At 34.7% G+C, this 12,456-nt stretch overlaps 1 protein-coding gene across 2 annotated transcripts in view; it reads left to right on the top strand.

Moving 5' to 3' along the window:
• The window catches only part of LOC121399446 (contactin-associated protein-like 4), a 183,851-nt gene that overhangs the window by 119,717 nt on the left and 51,678 nt on the right, over nt 1–12,456 (top strand). For both annotated transcript variants that reach the window (XM_041580166.1, XM_041580167.1), the window contains 2 exons: nt 633–804; nt 7,527–7,633. In XM_041580166.1, coding sequence (XP_041436100.1) covers nt 633–804; nt 7,527–7,633 — 279 coding nt within the window. The remainder of the gene's footprint in view (nt 1–632; nt 805–7,526; nt 7,634–12,456) is intronic.

Below are 12,456 nucleotides of genomic sequence, written 5' to 3'. Positions count from 1 at the left end.
CGTCTCGTTTTTGACGCCGGCATTCGTTTTTTGACTCTGGCAAATTTTCGCCAGTGAATTTTCCTTACTGTTTTGTGCAAATTCGCTACTGTTTTGCGCAAATTGGTGCCTGGCGAATAAATTCGCCCATTACTACTCATGTCAAATAGTGTATACAGTATATTATGCAGCTAACTGCTATGAGAGTCACTAGAATAGGGGTACTGCACATGCAGTATTTATCAGCAAATGATAGAAATACATAAGTGTCATCTAACAATACATCTGTACAATACCCTTGTACAATCATTATTACCAGAAACATGTGCATATGAAAAAAAAGCATAAAAAGTACTATGACTAAGATAAATAATATATAATACCTGCATGTCACCCCTTCCCTTGAAGACACCTCCAGTGTCTGGTTCAGTAACGTTGCTTCCTTTTTTTGTTGTAATAAAAAACAACACAGTTATTGATGAAAGTCTAAAAGGGTACCAGCATCAGCTTTCAACAATTAGGGATACAATCATGGTTTCATCATTTTATTCAATATCATAAAAAAACTATTTTACAAATTAGCTGGTAATTCTGCCCAGGGTATCTATAATCTGACAGCTATGGTTTTGATTTGTCTTTGTTTCCCTTTTCAGGTTGTCCTGACAACAGCACTGATCATGGGTGTTTTAGCCCCGTAAGGAGCTTTCTGGGATGCATGAAGTTAATTTCCATTGGTTCTAATTTAATAGACATTATTTCATTACAACAAGGAAAGTCTGGAAACTTCACTGATCTGCAATTTGACATATGTGGCATCATAGACAGGTAATGTAGCAATCATAAAGTTTAATTTGAATATATTTTAATTTCTTCTATATATGCTATGAATAGTATATAGAATAACAAATATTGTATTACTTAGGCAAAAAATCAGGGTGGTTCTTGGCTACAAATGCCTGTACAGTCTGCTCTTGTCTAGGGTCCTAAGTTGCACAGGTCTCCATGACCATCTGGATCTGTGCAATTTGGCCCAATTGTTCACTACCCAGGGACTGATTTATGTAGCTGAAATGTGGCCAGGATATGTCCATATTTACTCTCCAACTCATTGCACACATTTGTTTGCATTTTATGGAATTGTAAGAATTTTAGGCATATGCCATCATATTTTCCAGTTGCTTCTTTTTTAGTGCAAGTAATCATCATTTTTAACTTAACAAAAGGAAATGCTACTTTCAATGTATAAAATAAACAGTGTAATCATAACTTGACCATTTAGAAAAGTGAAATTAATAAGCAAAAGGAATACTTTGAAGGAAACCAGGTTTAATTAGCAATGGTATACCTTATAGTTTAAATGCTAAGCAAATAGAGTGCTCCAAATGGGAACAAATTAAATTTGTGTGGCTATTAAGTCCGAATTTTTCTGGTCAGAATTTTAAAGGGTAAAACACAATTTTTTCATTCAAAAAAAATCTCACATTTTTGTAGATGTATTATACACAGAGGTAGCTAAAGGTCCTAATCAGAAAACACTCAACTTCAAACCTGCCAAGGTCACTTAGAAGTCAATGGTAGATGTCCCTTTAACAATTGGAAGATACCATGAACTGCGATGAGTGTCGTAAAATAATCTAAATAATTTGTGGTTTTCAGGCAATAATCCCAAAAAATTAAAATTTTTGGGATTTTTCAGCACCAGTAAAAATATGGATGGGAGTTTGTCTAAGTCTAAGTCTAAGTTGTTTTAATACAATAACAAGAAAAATTTAGATTTTAGTAAATGACTCCCTTGGTGTTCCATTTAATGCTAAATTATTCTAGGGCTGTTAATCATAGCAAACAATCTGTACTTTTGTTTTGAACAGTCTGCTACAATAAAAACAAATATATGATTGGTGCAAGATGCAGATCACAGCCAGAACTGGAGCAGAAGTGCCCTCTGAAAAAGAATTAAGGGGTTTTTCCCTAAATTCTTTGCTTCTTCTCACCGCTAAAGCATTTTCAAAACCACAGTCAAGCACTGATGTCAATTTGTATTTCTAGTAATTAGCTTAATGATAATATTTTTATATTGTACAAACACTTGCTTTGTAACTTTGTAATTATAAACCCAAAATATATTAATAGAGTTATATTGAGTCTTTTTAATTGTACTTACCAATGATTTATTACACATTAATCTGTTCTTCTATTTCTTGAAAACAAACAAACTCTGTACAGGGGCAAATTTACTAAAGCGCGAAGCAGCTAATGCTAGCGCAAATTTGCCAGCGTGACGTCATTTCGCTACTTCGCCGATTTACTAACGGCCGCTGGCGTAAATTCACTAGCGAAGTGGACCTAGCGCTACTTCGCACCCTTACGCCAGGCGATGTTGCGCTATGGTGAAGGGACGTAACTACGCTAATTCACTAAGTTGCACATTTTACTGAACGTTACTCTTGCACCAGACTTGCCTTCACCACCTCAGACCAGGCGAAGTGCAATAGAGTAGATAGGGATTGCTTCAAAAAAAGTTGAAATTTTTTATAAGTCCCAAAAAACGCTGGCATCTTTTACTTTTTTAAGGGTGATAGGCTGAAAAAGATCGTAAATTGTTTTAGAGGTACCCTCCTTCCCCCCTACATTTCCTAACATATGTCACCTAAACTATACAGTGGGCACATGAATAGGGCAAATAACAACTCTATTTTATTTTATGAAGCTTTCCCAGGCTTGTGTAGTGTAAGTATTTGCTGCTACATATACATCCATTGTACTTTTACTTGGCGCCGTATGCAAATTAGGCATCACTAACGTAACTTCGCTTTGCTTGACGAAGTGCGGCGAAGGCTGCGCTAGTGAAACTCTGCAGGTTAGTGAATTTGCCCCATGAGATTATTGTTGAGATTGAGATGCGACAGAAAGTATTGATCGGTTACAAATACAGTTTACATTAAATGCTACTGTATAGCATTTATTTAATTCATTATTCATAGAACTTTACTACTACATGTATGCTTATGATACAAAATTGTGCAGAACTATAGGTTCCATGCAGGATGCTGCCACTTTGCAGAGTGATTTGACTAAATTGGAAAACTGGGCAGCAAACTGGGGTTGAATGTTGATTGATGCAAGGTTATGCACTTTGGCAAAAATAATATATGTATGGATGCTGGGTTTCATTTGGAGGGGTTGAACTTGATGGGCTTTGGCTTTTTTCAACCCGATCTAACTATGTAACTATGTATATAATCTGTTATCCAGAATGCTCATGACCAGGCATTTTCTTGATAGTGAATCTTTCTGTCATTTGTTGTCTAAGCATCTCCACTTTGCTATTCTTAACTTGTTGATCTCAACGCCTCCTGTTTAGCTGTAGCTGGGGGGATAGGATAAGCATTCTTCAAGTATGACCTTCCAAAACATTTCCATTGTAAATAGGAGGGCATCTAATACATATAAAGAAAGTTGACATACATAAGCTAACCTATACCAATAAATACCTTAGCATCAGTAATCACACAGTTGCTCCATCAACATTACATAACATTATAGATTATCATACATTTTCTTATTGTTTTTGCTTTCTCTGTGTCTCTATATTTAACAGCCATTGCTAAAATACATATCTGACAATAGTTAACTAGCATCATTCTATTAAATACATTAAAAAACTGGAAACCTGCTATGTAGCCAGCTACCAGAAAACAAAATCACGTCTTGTCATCCCTTGTTATTTTCTGCAGGTGCTGCTGTTCATGACTGCATTTTCTCTGAAGTCTATGAACTGCAGAAGACTTTCAAGACTTCTTTTTGTTACTTCATCTCTCACATACACTGCTCCTCAAATTGTTTTTAAATGTATTTTAGACAAAACAGAACTGCTGGTCTATTTTTCTATCTAGTTGATACTTAGCTATTTCTCTCAACCATCTGTTTTTTCCCAACTTGAGCTTCAACAGAAACTGAATTAGTTCATGCTATATGTAGTGTGCACTCTGTACATGGATAAATAATTCCAGGTTCCTCTGTTTCCAAAATATTATCAATAAGATGGAGTTTGTGAAGGAAGTGATCTATCATTACCCCCATGTAGTAATTTCTCAGTTGTTGACAAGCTGTGATCAGGAATCACAGCTCGAATAGCAGCCCTGGTGGTACAGTAAGGAATATAACTCAAGCTTTGATTCCTAATCAGAGCCTGCAAGCATCTGCTTGAACCGAATCAAATATTGCTTTACACCATCCTTAAATAAATTCAGAATGCTGAACCAGATATTTGTTAGATTGAATTAATAGCAATGGTCAAATTATTATTTTCCTCTAAGCTCTCAAAAGCATAATGGGATGAAAGATTTAATTTTGTCTGTCTGTGCTGTACTGTAAATAGTTAGTTTACTGCATGCACATATAGATGAAAAGTACTTGAAAAAAATATAAAGATAATGTTTTAGAACACTGTATCTCTGAAAGGGATACTGTAACGGTAAAAAGTGTTTTGTTTTCTAAATGCATCAGTTAATAGTGCTGCTTTAGAAGAGTTCTGCACTGAAATTTGTTTTTCAAATGAGCAAACATATTTTTTTATATTCAATTTTGAAATCTGAGACGGGGCTAAACAGATTCAGTCAGTTTCCCAGACTGACAATAAATTTGTTGGTTCAGAAATAAAATTTTATATGGTAGAGTGAATTATTGCAAACTTTCAGAGGAAGTCGTTGAGGTATTTAACCAAAAATGGGTGCTAACGTTGACAAAGGTTTTTTCAAACAAAACATATTACATTCCCCCTATAGTAACCAATACGTTGCATGCTTTTAAAAAGGTCACCAGTAAATGCTACCTGCTGATTGGTTGCTATGGGTTACTGCTCCTGGGCAAACTTAGTGTCTTTTATTACATAACCCCTTTATACTATAAAATTTGCTCTCTTACTATTTCTTCTAATGTAGGATTTAGTGAAGATTGTGCCCCTTTAAAATCTCGATTTTAAAACTTTTAAGAAATAAAGAAAAACACCAAATTTTTGGAGATTTGTGAATAAAAAGGAAATTAGATTGTTAGTAAATGGGCTCCTGAGGAGCTAATTTATTAATGTTCAAGCTTCCAGACTTGAGCAATTGGTTACTGAAATAATAATTCACTCAAGGATGCTTGTTATATAGGATTTCCTTGACTTGCTGCTAGTGATGAGTGAATTTTTTTGCCAGGCATGGATTTGGGGCAAAATTCCACACTTCGCCAACTGCAAATTTTTACCTGAAAATGTGACAAAAATCTGCCGAAAAAAATTTGGGGGTGACATAAAAGTCACCAAGACATAATTGTCGCTAAACAAAAAAGTCACCATAAGAAACATGCCCATTGACTTTAATGTATTTGGACAAAAAAGTTGCCACAAGAAAAATGCCCATTGACTTTGCATTTGGAGTGAGAAAAAATTGACGTATGCCAAAAAATATTGACACCGATTGAGCTAAATGCGTTTTGTGGATTTTCCACTGTTTTGTGAATTTTTCGGCAAAAAAAAAAACAGATTCGCTCATCACTACTGGATAAATTTAAAACAGATAAAAAGCGGTGTAGGTATTATGTTGTCATTTAGCAAAAGATAGAAGACAAAATAGGTCAAATGTCCTAGAGAGGTTATAAAGGTGGAAATACTGCCAGCAAAACTGGGAACATAGTTTAGGGGACAGGAGACATAGTCATAATGGGAGAGTGGGACACTGTTCCACTATTAAAAAAAAAAAGTCAGGCCCAGATTAGAAGAACAAAATGTCAATATTTAATTTAATTTTTTTTAGCTCACTGACATGTATAGGATTCCTTGGTCATGCCCAGTTATTTTATGGCCCCTTTCTTTTTAGTTTCTTAATGCCTGTACTGCATGGTATGAAATAGAATAAGCATGGTATGGATTATGGTATGGAGTAGAAGAATAAGTGATCCTTGCACAGGTACAGAGGACACAAGTTTATGTATCAGAAAAATTCAAGAAGATGGTAGTTTGAAAAGTTGAAAACTTATCTGATCAAATCTTTAGTTTGCAAAAATCCATCTGCATTATCTAACTAATCCTAAATTTAGCTCCTCGTAGGAGATATTTTTTTTTCTAGTTTAAGATATCCATAATCTTCTTATGACCTTAAAAGAGCCAAGAATTGCTTTTGCTCTTCATACTGTGTTTGCAGTAAATCTCTCATGACTTATTAGATCCTTACAATAGCTTCTTAACTTATAGAAATATGTTTTCACTTACCTAACCCTAGGAAAAGAGTTTGTCCTTGAAAGCTCTTTCTAATTGTACTGAAAAGGCTCAATAAATTGTTAGAATAATACATCATTTCTATTTTAACAGAATTTAACAGCACACACAATGCTTTTGCATCCAGAAACTATAATTTTTTAATGCTAGTACCTATTTTCTTAAATGCAATGTAAGACTCAGTTTAAAATGCTGAATAATGTTTTGATGCTCTTATCTGCAATCTCTGCCTTTATATAAAGTTGATTTTGCAGCAATAAATTATTATATGTTGGAAAGCAGTGCAATAGCACTTTTAAGATTGTACATTGAACCTTTTTCTTAGTTTGATGGTGATTTAATTACTTTAAAAGAACAGTAACACTAAAATTAAAGCCTTTTATAGGAATGAAAACGTAGTATTGCACTGCACTGGTAAAACTGGTGTGTTTGGTGTGTAGCCATGGGGGCAACCATTCAAAGCTGAAAATGGAGAAAAGCCACAAGATACACAGCAGATAACAGATAAACTCTTTAGTTTACGATGGGATTCTTCAGAACGTATCTGTTATCTACAGTGCTTGAATGGCTGCCCCAATGGCTACACAGCAATTTACCTAGAAACCTCAGCCTATGGCTTGTCATAAGTTTCTTTCTCTTCTTAATAAATAAAGTAAGTAATGTAATATATAATATAATATAATCTGTGCTTTTTTTCCTGCTCCTTAATATGGAAAGAGGGAGTAATACAGTACCATTTTACCCATACTCCATTGCCCAAGATGTATCATGCCTTCTGGTTTTTGAAAAGGGGGAGTATACCGTAGGTCCTAAAATAAAGAAAACATACATTCCATTTTTATAGAATCCAAAATGTTTTTAGGATTGGAGGGAATGTATGATCGCAGATTCCTATCTCTCTCACTAGTATATATTGGGAATGTGTATTGCATTTGCTGCACTATTTATCTGTTATTAAAATGAAGGACTTACATTTAAGTTAGCAAAGAGAGTCATCAACCATTATACAAGTTGGTCTGCAATAGATAAAATTCCATTTACCCCAGGATGTGTGGAATTTGCTTGTTAAGTAAGCAGCAGATCCCTGAAATGCCCTTTCAGCAGAAGCTTTGACCATAATAATATTAGTGCAAATAGTGGAGACAGTAGAACCAATATTGGAACATTGTTTGAACAATCTAAATAAAGACAACTGTGAAATTACAGCACATGCAAAAATGGTGAATTCTGATGTCAAAACAATCTATGTTTATGTTTTTAACAATTTGTTGAATGGAGATCATTTTTTCAGATGTTTGCCAAACTACTGTGAACACAGAGGTCAATGTACGCAAACTTGGAATGATTTTTACTGCAATTGTTCAGATACAGGATATACAGGAGCTACTTGCCATTATTGTAAGTATTTATTCTTATTCATGCTGTCAATATCTGATATTATTTCAGGTTGCTTTTCTTTTTATAATTGTATCTCCACAATTGTTAAACATATTGAAATGTATCTATCTCTGCATATGTAAATACAACAGTGTACTGTACATACTGTTCCATAATGATACCTTTGACTGTGGCATTCATTGCTTATGGTTGCATATGGTAATGGTCAAAAAAATGTTTTACCATTTTTTAAGTAATGTTCCAAACTGTTGAAGTTGCCATTGTGGAGTAACCCTCACATAACAATACATTTTTTAATGAACAGCCTAAATTGGGCCTCTTTTAACATTAAAACAAAAAGATGTCAGATTTTATAATAGGCACCTATCTAGTAAAGGAATGGGACCTGTTATCCAGAATCCACAGGACCTGGGGTTTCACAGATAACAGATCTTTCTGTAATTTGGATCTTCATGCCTTAAGTCTACTAGAAAATCATGTAAACATTAAATAACCCCAATAGGCTGGTTTTACTTCCAATAAGGATTAATTATATCTTAGTACATGGATCAAATACAAGGTACTGTTTTATTATTATTACAAAGAAAAAAAGAAATCACCTAAAAAATTTTGATTATTTGGATAAAATTGAGTCTATGGGAGATGGCCATTCTGTAATTCGAAGCTTTTCGGGATCCCATACCTGTAGAACATTTCTGTGCAAAGACAGGATTTTCAGATACCCTTAGAACAAAGAAATGTACTCTAACTTTACTCTTATGTTACACTCAATATGTATTTTGACTTAGACAGTTGCTTTGCCTGTTACTTACAGTACCCATGTATAATATTATCCAATAATCAAAATATACATTTATTAACATTCATAAATTGTATTGTTACAAATATCTACAGTACAATAGAGATACAAAACAGAATTAAATGTAAGTAAAATATATATATACTAAAAGATATTTACAAAGATAATTACTCCCTTGTACTCAACCTTCTAGCGGGTCTGGCATCTGTGTACTCACTGTATATTGGCTCCAGAGAACATAACGTAGAGACTGAGAACAAGCTTGATGTGTCACATTTTGATCAGTAAGCATTATGTTAATATAAGTAAGTTGAGCATGGACTCCAAAGCACTCTCTTGAAGTTCAGCACAATAGAAGGTGTGAAATAGAAGAGTAAAAAAGGACTAGAATTACAGATCAGATAGACAAAATGTGTTCAGGGGCTTGTTGTGTTCTGATACTTTCTAGTATTTACATATAAACTAATGTGTAAACAAGCATCCTCATATATCTAATATCTACACATGTTGTGTATAGTAAAAATAGACTCTCCCTCATCTCTCCGTATGGTAACATGTGAAAATGTAACCATTTGTTGGTACACTCACTTACTTTTGTGTAGTTGCTATGGCAATCAGGTGTCCTGAGCCTCTTTGTTTGAAAGATACTGGGAACTGGGATTAACAGTGCCTCCAGCAAGTGTGCACTGAGGAATTTCAGTTCAGGGACATTCCACCAGGGAAGGAAAACACATAGTTTGCAGAAACCAACTATAACTTTATATAGAAATTGTAAAAGAAAGAATGGGCAGTTTAATACATAGAACACTCCTGCAGTGGGGACATGAGGACCTATCTAATTTACTAGTAGATATCCCACTGACTGTCTAACTAACACAGTCCTTTTATAATCACAGTCCCAATCAGCTCCAGAAGGGATTAAACCAGACACAGTTCAGTTCAAATTCAATGAAATGTCCCAAAGAGCTCGTATTTCCCCAGGTATCACTACCTTTCCAAAAAGTACCTCTCCTTTGGAACTCAGTAGCCGATTCCAAGTGGCAGCTACACGAACAAGATCTGTCCTTACACAGGGGCCCCACACTTTCCAATATCCTCAGTTGGGCGGCATACTCACCATGTGCACTCAGAGGCAGTCACACTGGATATTACAGGCAGCTCTGCAGCAGGGTCATTCTCAGCAGTGACACATTTCACATCCTGAGTCTCTAGCAGCTTGGCAGGGAACAGGATGGGCCCTCTTTGTACTTCTAGGGTTACAGATCTATCCTCTAGATCTGCATAGCATAAAACAGTAGTCTGACTCCTGGACAGTCTCACACAAACTGGTTCTGGCTGGATGCTGCAGCAATGGCACTTTTATAACAGCTCAAGGGCTTCCAGGCAATGGGTCACTTCCCTGCCTTTAACTGGGCTCTGTGACGTTATATTCAGAATAGGGGGAAGGCTTGTCTGATCCCCTACAAATTATTATTGCTTACAGGGATTTCTTCTACAACATCATGCTGTGGATAGAAATATTGCTTATATTTGCTTGTAAATTACATGTAATTTACATTGCATTGTAAATAACATGTAAATTATCTAATGGTTATATGACTATGGGTCGGTTTGTAGAATCTAATAGCTTGAATGTTTCTTTTTTTATCGGCTTACTACTTATACAGCAAATAATGGGCCTGTTATTACCCTTTACAGTAAAGTTAAATGTGACTTTAAATTGTTCAATTTTTTGCATAAAATTGCTATGGAAAGTTATAGAGCAGACACATTGTCTGCTTGCATATAAAAATGCACTCTGTGGCAGTCATTCTGTTTCCTTCATGTCTGTCAACCAGTCATGTTTTATTAAAAGGATTCACAAAAACCGCTAATCATCTGTCTGAAAGGATCAAGTCTTTGCCACAGAGTCTCAACTAGTCTTTGGGACTCCATAACAGTCAATGTTTATGAATATCCACACAGAAATCTCAGAGATAAGAAAAATGTATGGTAAATTATGACAAATCCACCTACAGTATGCTGCTGCATCGATATTTGCAAAACAGACACAGTTAGTTAGGCTTGCACAGTAGGGGCTATTCTGTTGACACTTGTGGCAGCAGTCCCAATGCCACCCTAGCTGTGATCCTTTTGGGAGAGGATTTTACATTGCTAGTACTTAAAAAAAGATGAATTTCTGTACAGTAAATTAACCAAGATTAATACAATTTTATACAATTATTTGAGTACAAAGTTTTGCATTGATTCACTATGCCTGCAATTATGAAGGAATTCTGGGGAAAATTTGCATTGTCATGCTGAATTGCCCTACTTTTTATAAAATCTCTATACTTGATTTACTGTATATTAGTAAGTGAACCCTAGCATCTCTTCGAAGCTACTTTCATTTAGTTAGCACATTCAACTTACTAAAGTTTTCGAAGGGTTTACAAAAGCATTTTCTGCCACCTCTGCTATGGAAATCAAAAGCATTCTTACAATATTTGTATAAGGATGTACTTTATTGCAGCAATGATACAAAAGTGGGAAAAGCAACAATATGCAGCCTACAGAATGAGAATAGGAATTCAGAAAATCTTCACTACAATATTTTAATAAAGGCACAGGGATAATGATACAACAGGGGCAAATCTAAATCAAGCTTTAGTAACCACTTAGCAGACAGCATATATGTGTCGCTTGTTTGAAAGCAAACAGATTGTTGCTTGGTTTGGCTTACTAGACTTGCTACTTTCAATTTATGACTCCACATGTCATGCAAAAAGCTTCTGCTAAAGGGACATCACAAAGAACACATTGTGTCTGATCTGACCTCTGCTGAGTTATTAGTGAGCTTCCTGTAATATCAAAAAGGATATCTAATAATAAACAAGAAAGGTGAAATGGAAACTTAGAAAGTACAATTCCTTTCCCACAAATCATAAAATAAGGATTGATTTAAAACAAAATACTTGTCTCACAAGGAAGGAAAAATTGTCAGCATTTATATAGCATGTGTAAGGAAAATGATTGAACATAAATCTTTTATTAATCCATGATTATTTTACATGACTCAAATGTTTTAAAAATGTTCTTTCAACATTTTGGGAGTTAAAATACGTGCTGTGTAAAATAATTTACATTTTAAAAAATGTTTTATAGAATTTTAATTTAAATCCAAGTTATAAGGCAAATAAGGGCCTGTTTATAAAGCCCCACATTTTTTTGGTCACATTTTTAGAGGGAAAAAACTCTAATTTTTGAGATTTATTATGCCCCACAGAAGCATAAAATCAAAATCTGAAAAAAAAAAACAGCTAAAACCTGTCGAATTCATGTAAAAGTCAATGGCAGAGGTCCCTTTAACCCTTTGAAGATATTTTTGCCTTCATGATTTTCAGGTGTTTTGGGGTGTTTGATGCTGGTTTTCTCTTAAAAATTCAAATAATTTGAGTTTTTCGGTGACAATTTGAAAAAGTTGCACAATTCAAATCAATGCACGATTTTGTGACGACTTTCTTGCACCGATTTTTTTTCAAGAAAAATTATTGGTAAATTCAGGGGATTCAGGTTTGGGAGTTTGGTCAAATATGTTTTTTTTCTAAAGTAAAGTGAGAAAAAGTTGCATTTTAGTAAATAACCCCCTACACTGGTTCCCTCAACTGTGCAGTTTCATCAGTAACTCCCAATGAGCTATTAAACGCCTTTAGTAAAATCCTTAGCCATAAACACCGGTCCTAATCTACAGATGCTAGTAAGTCATTTCTACCTTACTACAGGTATGGGATCAGTTATCTGGAAACCCATTATCCAGAAAGCTCCGAATTAAGTGAAGGCCATCTCCCGTAGACTGTATTCTATCCAAATAATGAAGTATTTTTAATTATTTCCTTTTTCTCTGTATTAATAAAACAGTACCTGTTACGTTATCCCAACTAAGATATAATTAATCCTTGTTGTAGGCAAAATGAGGCTGTTGGGTTTAGTTCATGTTTAAATTATTTTTTAGTAGACTGAAGATATGAAGATCCAAATTATGTAA

The sequence above is a fragment of the Xenopus laevis genome, chromosome 1S (assembly GCF_017654675.1).
Source record: "Xenopus laevis strain J_2021 chromosome 1S, Xenopus_laevis_v10.1, whole genome shotgun sequence".
NCBI lineage: Eukaryota > Metazoa > Chordata > Amphibia > Anura > Pipidae > Xenopus > Xenopus laevis.
This window is presented reverse-complemented; position numbering and strand designations above follow the sequence as displayed.